This window comes from Chionomys nivalis, chromosome 18, assembly GCF_950005125.1.
Source record: "Chionomys nivalis chromosome 18, mChiNiv1.1, whole genome shotgun sequence".
Lineage (NCBI taxonomy): Eukaryota > Metazoa > Chordata > Mammalia > Rodentia > Cricetidae > Chionomys > Chionomys nivalis.
The window spans coordinates 60,636,522-60,656,582 of record NC_080103.1 but is presented as its reverse complement, the minus strand read 5'-3'; the positions used below and the strand labels follow the sequence as shown (position 1 = coordinate 60,656,582).

Here is a 20,061-nt window from a genome sequence, read left to right as displayed (position 1 = left end):
TGAATCCAGTCTACCTGCATCTTCCGTAGGCACAGAGCAGACAAGAGAGCCTGGTGAAAACCAGAGCATGCCACATTTTAATCAGTGAATTATTCCAAAAGTATGAATAAAGTTTTTTGTTGATTCTCCACAATCAAGTGCAATACAGAATCAAGTGCAATAGAAGCTAGGAAACTCTTCTAAGCATAGATACCTAAACATAGACATTCTAACTTTAGATAATAGCTAATTTCATCAGTTCTCCCAAATTAATACCCAAACATCACTTTTAAAGAATAATTGTGTCAAACCTGCTTGAGTTAAGAGAAGGAAGGATGTGTGACTGTGCCCCAATTTATGCCAAGCTCCCTGGAATTCACAACCTTCTCTCTATAAAAAGGTTGGTACTTCAGCTACTGAGGACAACTGAGGTATCACCGACTCATAGAACCCACCCAAGCCGGCCAGAGCTAGGCAGAAATCCTGCAAGAGCTACTCCAGCTCAGAGAACCTTTTTCTTCCTCATCTGTAGTGATGGGAATGAACTCTGAAATGGACTACACAACACCAGAGGAAATTCAGACAATTTTGACAAATTTGTAAAAAATAGTTAACAGCAAACTGAGAGCCATGTTTCATTTTAATTTAACTGAAAACAACATTCTAGTGTCTTGTTTATTTGAGAGGCTTAAAACGTGATTCCAAACTATGTCACTGTATTTGTAGCTTCGAAAGTTTGCATCTGTTTTCCTTCGAATCACTCCTTTTGATAGGAGAAAGAAATTTAAAAGGAAAGAGAATTATAAGTGTACTGAAGTCCTTTCCCAGCTCCTCAGTCTGTTTCAAGATTTTTTATATGGTTATGAAAACTAGCAGTGCTTTCTGAAGAGAATTTCTCTTATGTGAGCAAGAACTGAGCTCGGTTTTGTAAGCATTCTGCCTCTCATGGCTGCCCTACTAAGCAAACTATTCAAGGAAAGACCACAGTGCATAGGAATGTGAGTTAATAAAAGCATCTTATTCTGACAAGGATGGACTTAGAATCAAAGGAAATTTTTTTAAAATACTAAAAAGGGCATTTAGAAAAATTTTACATCAAGTTATTTAGGTATGACTCATCATCGAGTGTATTAATTTGTAATTCTGCCCCCATGTATTCTAAAGAACAGATTTGCAACCTGTATTTTTTTCTTATGAAAACCTATAATATCATTTGCTGTAGCAAATCAAATAGTTAACTCGTAATTCTGTAGACAACATATTCCTGAAACATCTTAGTGATCATATATATCTCTGTCCCAAAATTGATCTGTTACCAGGTTAAACAACTCAAAATTCCTTCTTCTACAATCTGCAGGAGTAATTGCTGCTAAGTTTCAATCAAGGAGCTGTGAATCTAGATTGACTTTTAGGCAGCTGTTGGTTTCTAATTCCCTGGATATGCATAATTTCACAAAGTGGTTGAAGTCATTTCGATATTATGTCAACAGCAGCTTATCTGGATCATCAACCCAACCACTTCTTTCTAAAATTCACATTGGTTTGTACCTTTCTCCAGCAGTTTGCCTTTGTAGATACAAAGGTTCTCTCCTCCACAGTGCTGTTGGTAAATCTTGATTTCATCTCGAAAGTCTGTGTCCTCATAAGATAGGTGCACATTTTTCCCAAAATAGATCATTGTGATAACTGCATTGCTGTGCGGTGCTGCTTTGTAAATCCTCCCTGGGTCCTAGGACAGACAAAATGCAGACTTAGTGACTGCAGGTCTTCCCATGGGACTCCTGTTCCCACACGACTTTATAATATGAAGAAAAGAGACATATATTCTCAAGCATCCCATAAGAAAATATTTATAAAAGGTCATTGCAAACAAAGTGTAAGAATAAAAAAAGTCACATAATAAATTCTCCTCAAGGACTTTAGCATACAGATTAGGCTTTGAATTTTGTAAATGATAGAGATATGATCAAATTCTGTTATTTTCTGCTTTAAGTTCTCTTTCTCTCTCTCACTTCTCTCTTTTTCTCTCAATTCCTCTCTTCCTCTGTTAGAAAGTACTTTTGACTCTTTCAGCTACTTTTCAAATAAAAATTCAAACAAATGAACGAAATAAATATTAATGCTCTGGTTTGAGTTCATATTGATCAAGACACAATGACAATTTTTGACGTGATCACTTCATCTTTACAAGTGAGCAAAGACAATAGACCCTTGTCTTAGTTCATTCTGAGAGGTGCCTGGACACAATGACTCCTTCAGGGGTCCCTATAAGAAAGATGAGCATGTACATCAAGTGCCTGGGATTATCATGTAGAAATCTAATTGGTTTCTCTGTTGAAGAAAATAGCTGACCATTTACAGTTAATCTCAAGGAATGAGAGAAAATAAATTGCAATCACTTTTGGGTTTGATGATTGCAACAACAGTTCAGCTTGCTGGGCTGTTTAAAGATTATATTAATGAGTTCTGTGATCATGGATCATTTATTTAACCTGATTTGCTTCATCTCCAAAGTTAAGTAATTGTGAGTCCTTTTTGAGGTTTATTACATATATGGTATGTTAAACATTATATTCTAAGGTCTCACTAAATAATAAATGCCATTAGCATTGGCACTAAACATAAAATTTCTTATTTTGTTAAAAGTTCACAGAGCACATATAGAAGAACAGACAATTAAATGAAGAAAAAACAGTAGGTAGTTTGAAGGTAAGTTTATTTCCTGAGGAAATGAGAGTATCATGAAATTGAGGGTCAGCTGAAGTAGTAACTCAGGCTGGCTTGGAAGGGGCGGGAGAGAGAACTGGAAGATGGGCAGAACTGAGATCTTTTTCATTAGTGGATGAAGAAACATCCTGATGCTTTTGTATCTCAGGCTGCACTGACCCGGAGAAGGTATGTGCAAACTGTTAAACCCTAGGAGAAGACGGTGCTGCCAGGACAGAGAAGGAAATATCGAGGCTGAAGTCATGGTGATGCTCAGATTGAGGGTGAGAGAGAACAAGGTAAGAGAAATGAGCCTGGCAAGGAGTGTCTGGAAGGGAAGAAGCAAAGCTTTCGGGAAAGGGGTAGGTACAGCACGAGGGATGTTACCAAAAAAATGTCTCAATACCGAACATGGTGGGGTAAAAGTCATTAATGGGGCAGATACCCAAATCGAATTAAACACAAACCACCTGCCACTATATTGAAAACAGACTACATTTAAAACCCAGGATTTATACCTAAAATTCCAAAATGCTAAAATAATATATATATGTATGTATATATACATATATATGTATGTGTGTGTATATATATATATATAAATAATTGTGAGTGCAGGAAATCCAACCAGCGTTATCTACGGGAGCAGTAGGTTCTCTTAACCACTGAGGCACTTCTCCAACCCCAAATAAAGTATTTTATAAAAGGATGGCCAATGAACACACAAGAACAGAATAAATATGGCATCAGAACAAAAATCTCAATAGAATGTGTGGAAAATAAAAAAGATTTCCCCCAGCTAGAAAGGCATCAGTACAAGGAAGCAGAAAGCAGGAGAGAAAAGCTGATGATTAGAATCCTAGAGGGTAGACTGGATAGTTTTACCCTTAGCAGAGAGAATTCCAAAAATGAAAAACGTAGGTGCACATGCATGTGTGTTTCAGTGCCAGCATACGTGTGTGTGCGCGATCATGTGTGTGTATGACTGTATGTGTGTGCATGTGTGTGCATACATGTGTGTAAGTGTGATTATCACAACTCAAAAAATCACCATACTTCAGCAGAAGAAAAGCAGATGAATAAAATGAGGATGCCAGTGCAGGAAATGAAAGCAGAATTCCATGAGATACACTCAGGAAAGAAAGCCAACCTGAAACGATGTCGAAAATGAAAAGCTTAATAATACACACAAAACACATGAAAACCTCAGGGGGAAAATTCCCAATAGGATAGACTGGGTAGAAACAGAGTATCAGGCCTAGAGGACAAAGGAGAAAAACTGGATCAGACAGTTACAATACATAAGTTTAAAATATATACAAAGAACAATGGAGGGATCTGGAAGACTAGTAGATGATAGATTGATAGATAGATTGATAGATCATAAATAGATGATAGATAGATAGATAGATAGATGATAGATATGTAGATAGATAGATAGATAGATAGATAGATATGTAGATAGATAGATAGATAGATAGATGATAGATATGTAGATAGATAGATAGATAGATAGATAGATAGATAGATAGATAGATATGTAGATAGATAGATAGATAGATAGATGATAGATATGTAGATAGATAGATAGATAGATAGATAGATAGATAGATAGATGATAGATAGATAGATGATAGATAGATAGATGATAGATAGATAGATAGATAGATAGATAGATAGATAGATAGATAGATGATAGATAGATAGATAGATAGATGATAGATAGATAGATAGATAGATAGATAGATAGATAGATAGATAGATAGATCTGTAGATAGACAGATAGATAGATAGATAGATAGATAGATAGATAGATAGATAGATAGATGATAGATATATATAGATAGATGATACATAGATAGAAGATAGATAGATGATAGATACATAGATGATAGATACATAGATAGATAGATGATACAGATATTTAACTCCTTGCTTTTATCTTTTATAGGTGACCAAATATCCTAATCATTATTTTTATCATGTAATATGTACACCAGTTCCTAGTTTGGAAAGTTTAGTAGCTAAAATTTCAGCTGTCATCTGAGTTGAAATCCAATGCTAATACAGAGATAAACATTTCCAAGTCCTCTACTCTCCTAACTAAAATAAAATGGCGGAGTGAAAACAGTTCTAAAGTAGAGTCAGCTATTTCTCTACTCCTCAGTGATGTGCAGCTTTATCTTAGAGCTTTAATTCTAACACATCAATATAAACACGCATCCAGATTCCTAAGACACTATAAAACCCAGTGAGCTTGCACCTGAGGTCTCATGTTTGTACGTACACCCAGCAGTCCCATGAACTGGAACTACCTCTGCAGTTGTGAATCAAAGGTTATCAGTGCGCACTGCAGAAGTAAGATTGCCAGGGAGTGTAGCCCATAAAATTGTGAGCATTCTGAGTCTTCCTGGATGATAATTTGCATGTGTGATGGGGATATACCAAAGGCTAAGATTGAACTAAACAAACAGCAAAAGAAGAAAAAACTAATTTTCAGATTGTGGAAATGGTCAAACAAATTATAATACCAATTGTATAGAAAGTATTTTCAAGAAAATTTTCAAACTTAAGAAAAAGAGATGAGCACCTGTATATAGACATTAAGAATTCTAAATAAACTCTGAGAAGAAGCTCGCTGTGGAATAGTATAGTTAAAATATTAAGAGCACAGAATAAGGACTGACAATTGGAAACTGCCAGAAAGACCAAGTCAACGTCAACCAGAATCATTGTTCATTATTCAGCACAAACTTTTAAAGGCATAAGGGCCCAAAAAGAATATTCCACAATCTGAAATACCACAATTGTCAACTTAGACTATTCTACCCACCACAACTATCTAATACATCTTAAGGATAAATAAAAATTTTCTATGATAAAAACAGACTAAAGGATTTCTAATCACGAAGCTAGCTCTATACAAAATAGTTAGAAATGAGGAAAACCACACAAGGGTCCCAGAGAATTAATAATAATACAGAATAATTGCTTATCAAGTGAGGTCTTCATACAATCAGCAAAATAACAGATATCAATATACATGATATTAATATACATATCTCAATAACAACTCTGTAAATTAATTGGCCTCAATTCCCCAGTAAGAGGGCACTTCATACCCAATAAAGAATGTTCTGCAAGGGAAGACATCATTGTAACTATGTATGTACAAAACACAGGCATGTCCAACTTCATTAAATAATACTAAATGATGTAAAACCAATTAACAATCCCAACACAGTGATAATATTTTCCAATACCTCACTCTCAACAGTAGATGGGTCATATAAAGAGAGAAACATTGGAGTTAAATGACATCACAAATCCAAAGGACCTACAAGGAATCTATAGAACATTCTGCTCAAGCACTGAATAACAGACATTCTTCTCAGCAGTCCATGAAAACGTTCTCCACAATTGGCCACATACTGGGATTCACAGAAAGTCTCAACAAACATAGGAAAATTAGAATAGCGTATTCTATTAGACCACAATGAACAAAGCTAGACACCCTCAGCACTATAAAGTACAGATGGTACGTAGAGCACTCAAGCACACGGAGACTAAACACACACTACTGGATGATTATCAGGTTACTGAAGAAATTAAAAAGGAAATAAAATTTTTAGAGTCAAGGAAAATACAAAATACCAAAAATCTATCAGACACACTTGAGACAATCTTTAAAAAGTCACTTGGTGTGGGGATACATACCTTTAATCCCAGCACTCAAAGACAGAGGTAAGTGGGTCTTTGTGAGTTCAAGGCCAGCCTGGTCTACAATTCAAGTTCCAGAACAGCTAGTGCTATTACACAGAGAAATCCTGTCTTGAATAATTAATTAATTAGCTAAAATTCCGTAGTGTTGGTACTCACATCTGCTCACACAGTCATGACAGTGTTGGAGAACACACCAGCTCACAGAGTCATGATAGTGTTGGTGCACACATCCACTCACACAGTCGTGATAGTGTTGGAGCACACCAGCTCACACAGTCGTGATAGTGTTGGTGCACACCAGCTCACACAGTCGTGATAGTGTTGGTGCACACATCCACTCACACAGTCGTGATAGTGTTGAGCACACATCCACTCACATAGTCGTGATAGTGATGGAGCATACCAGCTCACACAGTTGTGGTTGCCTGCACAAGCCAATCACTGCTCCAGCGTGGGTTGGGATGAGTGTCTGAGTTCCCCCAAACCCCAACTTAGGAGTTTTTTACAGTTGGTGGTGGTGCTAAGGGAGGTGTAGTCACTTTTATTTGGGTATGCGGTCACTGATAGGTTACACACACCCCAGTAGTAGCTCCACAATCATTTATAAATGATCAGCACTGATGGCCCCAGGGAGATATATAATAATAATAGTAATAATAATAATAATAGACATGAAGTTGTGTGCAGAGTTAGTTGGTATGCTTGAGTGTCTGTTGGAGAGAGGTAGTTGGGAGTATGTAACATAAAATATGCTAAGTGTGAAATTTTCAAAGAATAAATATTTAAAATGTAAAAGAAAAGAGAAAATCGGTCTAAGGTGCAGTCCACATAAAAAGGACTTGATAACACTGTGTAAAAAGCAGAGACACTGTGCCAAGAAGGCCAAAGACACAATCTACAGAGAACAGTATCAGTCAGAGATGAGGCAGACAGGGCGAAGGAGTCTTCACAGATGACAGAAAAGGCTTTACCAGAGATAGAACCAGGAAGAGAGAGAGAACTGTGGAAAACTAAATTGAAAGGAGGAGATTTGAAACTGCAAGGAAAAGAAGTCCTGGCCTTTTGAGAAGGTTAGAGGGGAGGGCAGCAGCTGAGAGTGGAAAGGGATGCTGGAGACAAGACTGGCTTGGGAGTGCGAATGCAGGGGGTGGATGCAAAGGGGTACTTCACCACTCGATGTTCACTCTGGAAAATTTCAATCCCACTATCTGCTAAGAGTCACGGAGATCCCATGTAATTAATTTGTGTATTTACCAAATGAAAAAGAAGAGGTCCTTTGCTCTCATACAAGACTGGAGCTGTCTAAAGTTCATCTAAGCTTACAAACATGTGCTGTACCAAGGCTTTGGGGAATGTGGGACAAAGCGCAGCATTTTCAAAGAACCCTGAAAAAAAACTGTAGGCAATGTTCACTAATTTGCAATAAACCATTAAAAGTAAAACTTGATAATATTTATTATACTCTCCAGCTATGCCTAAATCCATGAATTAAATGTTAATTAATTAAGGGGGAAAAAGTTGGAGTCAGTCAAACTGAATCTGGCCACAAGACTTCATGAGGGTTCTCTCATCAGTGATGCTAAACTAGCTTTTCGGCTGAACTACCCAGAAGTTTCCTTTAACTCACTCATGCTGATAGCTGCACTTACAAAAATATTGTATTTTTTATGCAATGCAGTTTTGTCCTTGATTCTAGAAAATTCTTCTACTAAAGACCTCAGCTAGTGTGACATCATCGGTGTTACAGTAATAAAAGAACATTTGAGCCATAATCACCCTGGTGCAGAGGGGCTCTAAGCCATTGGGAGCGGTGATGGGACGCAGCCTCTTCCTCCTCCAAGGCTCGAACCTGTTCTCCCTGAAGATCTTTCCTGCTTGGGGCTGGGGTGTCGGGGGGACAGGTATCTGGTAAATGTTAATGTCTGGAAGTTGGTAGGCATCCAGCCTCTGGGAATTGTCCATGGAGTTCCTGAACTTCATCATCGCCTTCTTGCCCTGCAATCACAGACCACAATGTAAGACCCAAGGACACACAAGCAGCCTGGGTGATTGACAGTGCACACAAACCCAGTTGAAAACGGTAGACCAACCCCAAATACACATTTGCATCTATTGCAGTCACACTCTGCATCCATTGCAAATTCCATAAGCACACGTTTTTAACCTTGTGAAAATGTAGTTTAATGGAAGACTTAGGAACACCACTCAAGGAAGAGTTCATTTAGTTAATTTCACACGAGGAGGGATGCAGGGCTGGACTCTGAGGTACAGCTGACCAGTTCACTGAGCGATAGGAAGTACTGCCCTCACACCCTGGCCTCACACATCCCCAGGTTTGAACAGGCAGGAGGAGCAAGGCTGAGATCAAACACGCGCTTATAGACTATTGGAATTACTTCAAATATAATGAAAGACAAACAAAAATATTCACCAAATTTCAAAGAGAATACTCTTTGACCCAGAAATCCTGCAAACAGGAATAAACCCATATCAGATTTACTATTAATATTAAGTGTAAGTATGAATACTGTGCTGTGAACGTGCATTTGGGCACACACATATGTATGTGAATTAAGTATGTGTGTCCACACGTACATATAAATTCAGCTCAGTCACCCTAAAAATCCATATATAGGCAAATTGTTAAACTTTGCTTGGTTTTTTTAATTAGATTATGTATTTCTCACTAAATAGTATGAAAACATGAGAATATTTATGCACAGTATAATGCAACATTTCTTTTAAGTGATTTTTTATGTAGATTTTTATTTAAAAAGTAAGAACAAATGAAAAATTTTAAACATTAATTTATTATTGTGGGATATATCTTTATGTTGTTGAGGGTTTAATCAAAATGCCTCTCTTCAATCATTTAAAAACTTTAAAAATAAAACTAATAATTTTTACCAGACAGACATGAGTCCAAACATTTTTAAAAATTGGTTATTTCATGTATCTGTTATAAATTTTCAAATTTTAAGGAATCTTTAGATATTTTTATCCATTTTTACACCAATTTTTAAAAGTATTTATACTGACTCACTATAAATTTGTAGCACATTTATATTTTGTATTCCTAATTAGTTTTCAGCTCATTTCATCTAAATTTTGAAGTGCTTAATAATGAAAAATTATTTCAGGGAAAGAAAGCTCTCCAAAGAGCACTGGTTACTAAGTAAATAAAAGCAGAGTAAGTGAGCATATGTCTAGCTCAAATTTTGAATAAAAGCTACACTGTTATGTAAGCAGATTCTACTGTTGGAATCTAAATTATACTGAGTGTTCTTCCTTTGTTTCCTAGTTCATTCTCCAATACATTGCATTAAGCCTAGAATATCAAACTAAAAGTAAATGTGCATGATACAAATATTGAAATTAATGATCTAGAATTAACTACCTAGAATACTGAGAATTTGGATAATTTTAATTCCTTTAAAAAAAAAAAACCAAATAGCATAACTGGTATCAGGTGCTTGTCGTGTTTTGGAAATGATTTTAATCATTTTTTTTCAAAATTAATATCTTGTTCTTTTTCTATTTTTAACTGAAGGTACATTGGGTGATTTTATAAACCATTACATATAATCATAGTGTATTTTTATGTACTTAAACATCTTAAACTATACTTCATTAGGGGAAACTTTTCCCAGTTGTTCACTACTGTAAATAGGTGGTTCCGCCTTTGCATACATGAGCCTCTGCATACATGTGCCTCTGCATACATGTGCCTCTGCATACATGTGCCTCTGCATACATGTGCCTTTGCATACATGTACACTGTTCCCTGGGGAGATTCCCAACGTTAAAACGGTGGCAGATCCTCCATGCAGGACTTTGAAAACACTTAGGATTTCCTCTGGCAGGAGAGGCTCCCTCTGAATGCTGGCAATGCTTGCCAAGTGATTAGTGGCATCAAAGCCAACCTGTTGTTGGCCATGTGCATCACTTTTTCCTGCAGATGCTCACTCGGACTGCTAAGACAAGTTCAACCTCATTTTATCTGTGGTACTTCCAGTCCTTATGCCTGTAAACCCTTCTTTCAGTAAGGCAGGAAGGGTCGACCCAGGGGTCCAATGCATACTTAGCAACAATGCAGGCCATAAAGAGTTTGTCTGGTAGCACTTTCACCATCAATACTATTAATAAAAGCATGTCTCTTTTCATGGTCTATTTTGTTTATGTCTATTACATAGTAAGCTCCAGTAAGTTACTGATGTCTATCTTGATAATCAATAATAATAATAATATTTGTTCTTCTTCAGTACCTAGCCTGTCTTAAGTGCCTAAAATATTTAAACATTTAGGTAATTGGAACTAACATGAAATTAATCTTCAACTTGTTGGTGCAGAGAGCTACCCAGTGCCTCTCCTTCAATGACCATACTCTCAACACCTGAGTTATATATTATATTATTATATGTCACCAGGTGTATATATAGCTATTACTGGTAGCCAGTGTCTCAGAGTTAATTTGGGGGGAAATCACTGAGCGCAAAACAAACATCTGATGGGTGTAAAAACCATGTGTCTTCTCACTATCAGTGTTCTTACGTCTAGGAAGAAAATTTACCAAAGTGGAACTCAGAACTACAGACGCATGGGAAGAAAACACAGGAAGCACCCACTGGGGCACCACCTAGTGGGGAGAAAGTCTTACCCATTAGGCTTTGAGTATGTCCAGCCCTAATGGCAAAGCTAACCCCGGAGGACACAGAGAGTTTTAGGCAAAGACCTGTGAGATTTCTGGTACTTTTGGCAAGCCCATTCCTAGACAAGATGGGTGCCTCAGGAAGCCTTAACCTGAGCCAGGAACACTTGAGACACAGCCCTGTTCTGATTCTTTGGTCACCAAGCAACCTCCTCCTCATTGTGATCCTGTCTCCCCAGGGGCTCTGCCAACCAGGGAAACAACATTCATTGCTCCTACAAGCTTTGGCCACTTGATAATGCTTGGTGGATTAATGGCCCATGATCAGGACAAATCTCCTATTTCGGATTACTATAATGTGACAGGATCCTGCTTGTGTGTTATTTTAAGTAGCCTGAAATAGTCTCGTGGGACCTGGCTACTCTTGAACAGTGGCTAAAATGGCAAGGATGCGCCGACCCAGGAGCCTGCCTCACTCCTAGCTGTGCAAACTAGAAGCCACTGCTTCCCATTAAACTTCTCTAGCCTTTGAGAAGCTACCAGTAAATTAACTGAACACGGGGTGTAAAGCACTCTCATAAGCTAGAACCACATCCCATGCATTGGGATGCCGCGGTTGCACGTGTATATTTAGTATGAAATGCAAGCGCTCATTTATCTGCATGAAAGGCATTTGTCAGTGAAAGGGGGCAATGTCTTAGGTTCGTGGGTGGTATTGCCTAGTAAGGAATTAACCTTCCATTTAACGGCAATTACAAACTCTTAAACTAGCAAATGGTTCTGCAAGCTAGAGACGCAAACTGTCTCTCTTCAGTGTGGGAATGGTCTGGCTTGTTATCCCCTGTTTAGGTAGATTCTGTTTCACAGTACCCATACTTAGCCTTTTTAAAGACCAAAGATTATCCAAGATATAACCTTGAAAGGGACCCCCTGGGTATGATGAGTTCAACCTCCAAGTAACTTCACACACTGATAGGAAAGCTAGTTCCAGTGCAAACACAGACCAGCCATGCAGAGTCCCATTGTCTGGTTTTCCTGTATCTAAATCTGCAAGGAGTCCACACAGGGTAACGTCTGAGGACAGCCATTTGTGCCCGTGAGAAGACTTCTTTGTTTTCCCTCCATCTTCTTCATAGTGAGCTGGCACTACACATCATTACGAACCCACCCTTTACGGATTCTGTTCAACTACATAATCCTCAGGTCTTCCTGTCACAGAACGAGTTCATCAGAAGTACACAGTAAGTGCTTAATGGATGCACAGAAAAGTTTCAGTGTATGGATGAACTAAATATGGAATCTCAGAACCTTTGACGGTACAAGACTTTAATCAACAATTTAAAAGAATGTATTTCTTAAAGAAAATAGCATTTACCCCAATAGGAAACGGAGTTTCGCTTTCCAACAATGAGATTTTGGGTTTGGACTCTGGAGTTATCTTTGAAACATTTCTCGTTGTGTGATTACTGAGAAGAGGCTGCAATCGAATCGGAGGCTGCATATTTCCTGGGGCAGTATATGGCCGAGGGGCTGTCTAGACAATTAGGGGAGAAAGTTCCATTTAAATTAGTATCTTGACATGTTTCCAGAACCAATTAATAATCCAACAAATTGCCCAGAGTAATTAATGGTGTCTTTTTAACTGAACAGATTAAACTTTAATTATATTCTTCCATTATACACAGCCTTCTGACCCAAAGTATTTGTTAAACATATGGTGTTGGAGTCCTCTGCATAACCAAATATCACAGGGATGGAGCCTCGTGGACAAAGGAGATAGCCTCTATTATACTCCCGTATTCTTTGCTGGTACTGTAAACTCCTGGCAGTACTGCGTTTCTGCAAAGAATGGCTTTGCTGAATTTGAATAATGTTCCTACTGGAGAGATCTTAAATGATATGATTGGAACAGACTCATTTTGGTTCCAATGTTTTCAATATACAATCCACTCTGAATTCATTATGCCGCAGGGTTGGCACCCAAAGTAAAAGCAGACAACGGGACAGGCAGGTGCTCGGCTATAATACACCACCAATTACGTGTCGTCAACTGCTCCCTACAAATGTAAGAAAACAAAATGAAAAATTATAGCTGGCAACGCTGGGACGCACTATGTAAAAATGAACGTCTCCACACTGAGCCACTTCCATTCGTTCTTCTAGGTCTCTGGCTGCGGCGCTCTGGGCCCTGGAAGGGATTCCATCAAAGAATTTACCAATCAACCTCAGCACTGCAGTTGGGTTCTACCGAAGAGAGGAATCACATCAGAGAAGAAGGGAAGATAAAATGAAGGATTTTCTCCCATCATCCCTGCAGGGTAGAAATGGCTCCTGCCACCTAAGTGTTACACTTCTGTAGAGGAGCCTTCCCCGCTGGGGGCCCACCTACTGTTTCTGGAATCTACTCCCTCCCTTTCCCTCCTTCAATCGAGGGACTGTGGTTTCCCGTGGTGCTGACCCCATTGGGCTTACCATCCCTAGTTGGTTTCTCTTTGCCCTGCTGTAGCTTCCTAAATAGTTTCTTTATTAAACAACTTCCTAATTACTCTATTTGTATGAGCCATCTGTTTCCTGCTGAGCCCCCAACAGAGACACTTTCCAGTCGAGAATATACTGCAGTGAATACAAAAAGTGCCAGCGTGGAACATTGTAAGTGCCTGGGGGGGGAGGGGGGGCGTCAACAGAATATCATAAGTTTAGTATAAAGATTAGCAATGCGTCAAAAGCAGGGAGGAGTGAAACTTTTGGCCCAGTTGTCCTATTATACGAAGACAGTAGAAAACATGCTAAGAACAGGACATGCGTGTTTGGGCAAAGGGGTATGAGAAGGACAGTGTATGAATGATTCATGAACAGCATTTTGTACATTGCCTCGAAAGGATGGTGAGCCACAAATATTCCATTCCGCAAATGTATGTATAAATACACACGTAAAAAACGGGCAGCCAGTGACTATTACTAAGCCCTTGTTCTCACAGCATCTTGAGAAGCATGTGTGCACACACTGTTCAACTTCTGATTTTTCAACAGTAGGCACATACTGAATACTTACCTTAGACCAAGCAAGGAGCTAAAAAGTAATATTTAACATCCAAAGATTCTATTAGTCAATCAGACTGATGGTTGCCAGTGAAGAGAATGTGAAATGATGTATTCTTAGAATATTTACAGTTAACCAAGAACTCTAAGGAAAACTAAGTTCTCACAGAAGCAGTTAAAAATTTATCCAAATGATGGGGCAAGAGGGAGATGGGGATCTAAAAGCCAAGGAAGCATCGGCTCTGAGCCGGGACCAGAGAGGAGCAACAGAGATAATACTGCCTAATACTTGCTCTCCTTTCTTCTCTGATAACAGAATTCTCATTTGGAAACACGTCTGGCACAAAGAGAGCATGTTTTCCCAGACTTCCGTAGGCCTCTGTGCAAAGATGGGCCTCTCCCTTCAGGCCAGTAAAATGTGAACAAAAGAGACTCTCGTGACACACCCTATTCACACTCAGAGAAGGGGAGCATGTCCTTACTTTCCAGCAGACCCCTTGCCTCAGGCTGCAGCATCCACATGGTGATACACAGCCCTGGCAGCTGTGGATGAAACAGGTACCCCAAGCTGGTAGGTGAGCAACACAGAAGGAGTCCAGGTGTTTGATGACTTCATAAAGTCACCTGAGGCTCATGGGCCTGGCCTGGGGTGGGGATGAATGCCTATGGTTAAGCCATTGCTGCTTAGAATCACTTATGGCTTGAATGTGAAATGCCTCCCACTGGCTGTTTCAATACTTGGTCCAAAACTGGAGCTGCTCTTTCAGGAGTTGGTGAATCCCTTGGTAGGCAAAGGCTGAAGGGAAGAGGCTTCTCTCTGAATGGCAGCTCTTCATGCTCTTGAGTGTCCTGCTTCTAGTCCTCTCTCTGCTTCCTGGTCTGAAGGCTGTGAGGAGGAGAAAAACCCCAGCCACATGCTCCCTCCACCGGGGTGTCACCAGCTTCAATACCTTCTCCATCGTGATGGACTCTACACCCTCAAACTGGAAGCCACCTAAGCTTTTCCTGCCTCAGTCAAATTCTCAAAGGCCTTTGGTCTCGGTGACGAGAAAATTAATGAACAGAATCTCTGCAAACCTGAAGCACAACAGACACACACGGATCCACTGATATAACAGAGATCTCAGAGAAAACAAGAGATGAACCCAAGAGAGGTCTTAAAAACCACATGCAGAAACGAAACCAGACCCTTCTGAATAAGAGACTCAGATCACCCAAAGGAACTCGTGTAGACTCTACTGGACCCATATATGCCGTTGAGGTCTCCTGTTGAAAAATCTTGTGTAGAAGTTGAGGAAAGCAGGTTAGTACAAATCAGAATATCTATTGGGGGCTGTGCTCTTAATGTCACGGCCGTGCATCTGCACACAAAGATCATCCTGTCAGATGGATGTGGCAGTCAAATGCTCAACTGATCACATTTATCTTTGAAAACAAATCTCCCATTAACTACCAGCTGTGAGCCCTGAACTCTCATAACTCATATCGGAGGTTACCTTAAGTTTGCTGCATTTTTACGACGTGTAAATACATCTTCCTTTAATAAATATGGCACTGTCTTAATGTTCTCAAACCTGTACCAAGATGTGAGTTGAAATTGGCTACCTGGACATTACTTAGATTAGCCAAATTCTGCTCATTCTCTAGAGGATCCCAGGGAGTGAATTTCCCAAAAATGCGCAGACTCACTTGAGATGGCTCTTGGTTTTAATGGAGATGGCACAGCTAAATGCTTGCACAGTGTCTGAACGTTTAGGGCAATTAGCAACCAAGTGCAGGAGCACGTGGTGCCGGAGGTTTCCTCAGGGAAGCTCAAGGAAAATGGTGACATCCTGTAAGGTTTCCTGTCTCCGTAGGACTGTTAGTAGCCAGGGCTGAAACTGAGAAGGGCTATGTCCAGGACAGGAGGGACAAAACAAAGGGGGACTTGAGTCTCCATGAAGCAGGAAATCCACCTAAGAATCACAGTAGCTAGGCAGTAAAGTGCACGGGACACAGCCTGTCATCAAGCCGCAGCCCTGTGTTGAAGTGTCCGGCGATGGCAGTATAGCCTCTGATTTCCAGAGGACTCCCTCACTCCTGCACAGCAACACACAGACGATCTCCTGAGGGGGGTTACCTGCAAAGTTGAAAGAAACCTTAAAGGGGTTTTCCTCTCCAAACCAGGTGGAGGACAAAAAGCAGCCCTTAAAGGGGTTTCCCCTCTCTGAACCCGATGGAGGACAGAAAGCAGCTCTATTTCCTTCTGGGGAAAGCTTGAAAGAGGCTAGTGAATTGCTGTCCAACAAAGACATATTTGTGCGTACACACCTACATTCACATCAGACCCAGAAGAGGAGAAACAGTCCAGAGAAAAGCAGGCTTAGCAAGACTTGGGCTGTTCAACCAGGACAGGTTAAGACACGTCTACTTTTTGCAGAATGTTGAAGCTTAAGGCCTTATGGGACAGACTTCCTCAACAGTCTGAATGAAGGCTTTATAATTTCTCCACAAATATGTGCAACTCAAACAAAAATGATCAGAGTTTACAAGGAAAAGCATTCAGCCATGAAAACCAAGAGTAAAGACTTGGCGGGGAGCTTAGCCCTGCTTCAACCACCGACCTCCAGCAAACAGGTTTTATATTTTTTTAATCTTTCCTGAATCTGCATTGTTTTGAAGAACTGTGCCCTCCTTCCAGCAAATCTTACCATGGGCAACAGACAATGTATTCTGGGATGAAAATATTAGTGTATGATTTCTTCAGGTGGGATTTCACCACATTTAATATCTCAGAGTAGAAGCATGTACTTTTTGATAGCCTGAAATGGTATAATGTCACCACCATGCAGCATGGCATTGTTGAATTCGGGCAGACCACAGAAGAGCAAGAACCATACCCAGACATCAGAAAACACAGAGCAGGCATGACATAGCACGGATGGTCCCAACGGGGCCACATTGCTGAGCTGAAGGGTGAGTGCTGAGATAGATATCTTCAGCTCATAGTGTGGGATCTTAGACACCAGGTAGATTTTGCTCTTTTCCTTGGGTAAAGTAGAGCAGGGGTGGGGGGATGCGGAGGGAGCTGGGTATGTTTCTAAGCATACGTGATCTCCACTTAAGAAGCTATGACAGCTGCACGTTCAGGGATTGTGGCTGGAGGGGGCTCTGTTAATGGAGACTTGAGCAGTTAGGAGGCTGTGGCTTCCAACTGTTCCTTTGACTGTGTTTTCAAGGCTATAGGGCTGTGCAGACATGCTTCCCATAGAGCCTTCTTTCTGAGATTAATGAGAAATCATAAATTAATTATCTGGGACAGAGTGCTTAATAGGGCTCACCAGTGTTAATGGACTAGAACGTCCTTCCTCAGCCAGAACGCTACAGCCACGGTTACTCTTTGGGCCAGCTGGGGGGTGGGGTGTCAGAATGGGCATGTTATCTTCAATAAAACGTCTTGTACGTTCTCCCTAGAATGAGAAAGAAATTTGTGAAGTTGATGTATAGATTATGGGGTTAGCTTAGCACCTGATACACAACATGCTATGAGATCAAAGCCCTCCCCATGAAGAAGGCCACTCTGTGTTTGGACATGGAGGTTAGCAAGGCTCTCACAACCCTGTCGGGGACTGGTGTGGTGGTGAGTGGCAGAAAACGGATTCTCCTCCAGCTGCACATGAAGGAGTCACTCTGAGTACCCTTTCCTTCAGATAATGCTTGTTGGACCACTACAACGTGCCTGTTGTACCTTATTACTCCAACCAGAAGAGACTCCCAGAAAAGATTCCTTTTACACAAAAACAATAACTCAATAATGCCCTGAAGCAAGTTTGCATATTAAATAGAAGGAACCTAAAACCTGCCTTTGACAATTACAAATACACAGTGAGCCTTGACAGTCCCAATAGAGGTGTCCAATGGGAGGAACCCAAGTGGCCACAGTACTCTCCCAATGACCCAGCCTTCCCACTTAGTGTCCCTCGTCTGAATTGCATAAGGCAAAGGAAGGGAAACACGAGCCCCACTGGAACTCAGTACTTCTAGCTACTGCATCCACAACCTGTAATAGTCCGTGACACGAGGCACAGCCAGCCAAGCTGAACCCCCATTCTCCTGAGCCCTGAGAAGCTATCTATATCCTGTTGGCCAACACTTTGGTAACAAGATTAGCCTTTGACCCCAATAAAACAAATTTGAGTCCATCAACCCACATAGGAAAATTTTAGTCTTAAGGAGACAGGTTGCCCTGTGAATTCTTTACAAATACTTATCAGTTTGTGAAATATGTTTCCACATTTGTAATACCACAGACAATTAAGAACAAACAGTTCATGGTTTCAAATAGCTCAAAAAATCAAATAAATCTGCCACCCTCAACTGAAACATGCCTAATTGAATCTCTCATCTCCTGATTCAAATGGATGCATTTTGTAAGTTCACTGCAGAGAACAGAAATAGAGAACAACCAAGAGGGTTAAAAATACCTAGTACGAAATGTCTTAGATCTGATCACGCTTTCTTCTACCGAGGAAGCTCGTTCCCACCAGAACTTTAAAGGGTGACATTCGAATGGAAATGTGTGATTGTATAATTCTTCTAATGTTTTATTTTCCTTCACATACGAACGTTAGCGTCTCTTTGTATTTTCTCGAGATACACGAATATCCTTTGGCTTCTGCCACACAAAAAGCCACCTTTCAAATTTGGCTATTTTTAATTTTGTCTTGGAAAGTTTTTCGTGCTCAGAATGCATCTCTCGGGAGCAGAACCTGTTCTATCAGCATCTATATTGATGGCAGTGGCGATCCAGGCTCAGTAGAAGCATTTGCTTGACCTCAGCTCTGTGTGCTGTCCAAAAGTAGGTGCCTCTAGACTTCCATAATAACTGCCAGGGGCAGGGGAGCGGGGACTGTTGAAATCACAAGATGTTATTAAAAGGTAAAAGAGTTTACCTTCAGCCTCTGAATCCGCTCCTTCCGAGCTAAGGTATCCAGTTTCCTTTTTATTTCAAGCTGGTGGTAGCGCTGTGGAAGACAGAATCATGCTAGTTAGAGCCAAGAATATTTTAGAGGAAAATAATCCTGATAGAGGTAGCTTTATTTTCAGTGAGCCCTCTTGTCATTTAGGTGGAGAAGAACCACCTGCCTAAGTGTGCAGCTGGGGATATCGATTGCCACTGCTCTAGGAGAGCCAATTACACACCTTAGCTAAAAGGATCCATGCCCTTTACCAGGAAACTTCATTCCGGGTCTGAACAAGAAAACTGAGTAATGACTTTTAAGTGTTGTGCACAAAAAGATACCATCTGAAGATGGCCCCACCCCTTTATTTCTTTGAAGAAAAGGATGCAATCGTGGTATAAAATTTGAAAAGATGGCTAAATGTTTGGCACATGCCTCTGCTGGAACAGAATGGGATCATTAAACAAGGTTCCTAAGGATTTTGATTTTCTTTTTTTTTAATGGAAGGTGAAAATAACACAGGAGGAAGCAAGATGCAGAACCGCATAGAAATCGAGTAAAGGCAGAGACAGTCTTTCCAGAGGACCCTGCGGTGAGGAGGCTCTTCCTTTGTACCACTAGGTCCCAGGAGTCAAATTTCACAAGCAGAGACACTGAGGCAGATTCACTGCTTTGTACTCTGGTCTCTCCTGTTTCCCCACTTGATTGCCACAAGCCCATGTCCCTATCACAGTGTATCATGATGTCCTTTCTTGTTTTAAAAAAGATGATTTCGTTTGTATTTTTGTGTCTGTGGACATGAGGGGGCGGGGCTACCTCTTGAAGCTAGAATTAGAGTCAGTCCTGGGCTGCCTGGAAGGGGTGCTGGGAATTGAACTCCTGCACAGGCAGTCCCTGCTCCTAAGGGCTGAGCCACAGCTGAAACCCCACTGTGTTTTTTGGAATTTGCTTGTTTGTTGAGAGTGGGTCTTGGAACCTAGCTTGGGATGACCTGGAACTTGCTACATTGCCCACATTGGCTTCAAA

At 40.3% G+C, this 20,061-nt stretch overlaps 1 protein-coding gene across 3 annotated transcripts in view; it reads right to left on the bottom strand.

Moving 5' to 3' along the window:
* Erich3 (glutamate rich 3) overlaps nucleotides 1–20,061 on the bottom strand; it is a 91,965-nt gene that overhangs the window by 42,138 nt on the left and 29,766 nt on the right. For 2 of the 3 annotated variants that reach the window (XM_057793949.1, XM_057793947.1), the window contains exons 4-8: nucleotides 19,027–19,098; nucleotides 17,416–17,544; nucleotides 12,432–12,590; nucleotides 8,185–8,403; nucleotides 1,528–1,708 (exon numbers count right to left, since the gene is read on the bottom strand). In XM_057793949.1, the coding sequence (XP_057649932.1) occupies nucleotides 1,528–1,708; nucleotides 8,185–8,403; nucleotides 12,432–12,590; nucleotides 17,416–17,544; nucleotides 19,027–19,098 (760 nt within the window). The remainder of the gene's footprint in view (nucleotides 1–1,527; nucleotides 1,709–8,184; nucleotides 8,404–12,431; nucleotides 12,591–17,415; nucleotides 17,545–19,026; nucleotides 19,099–20,061) is intronic. The other variant, XM_057793948.1, reaches the window with a different exon arrangement.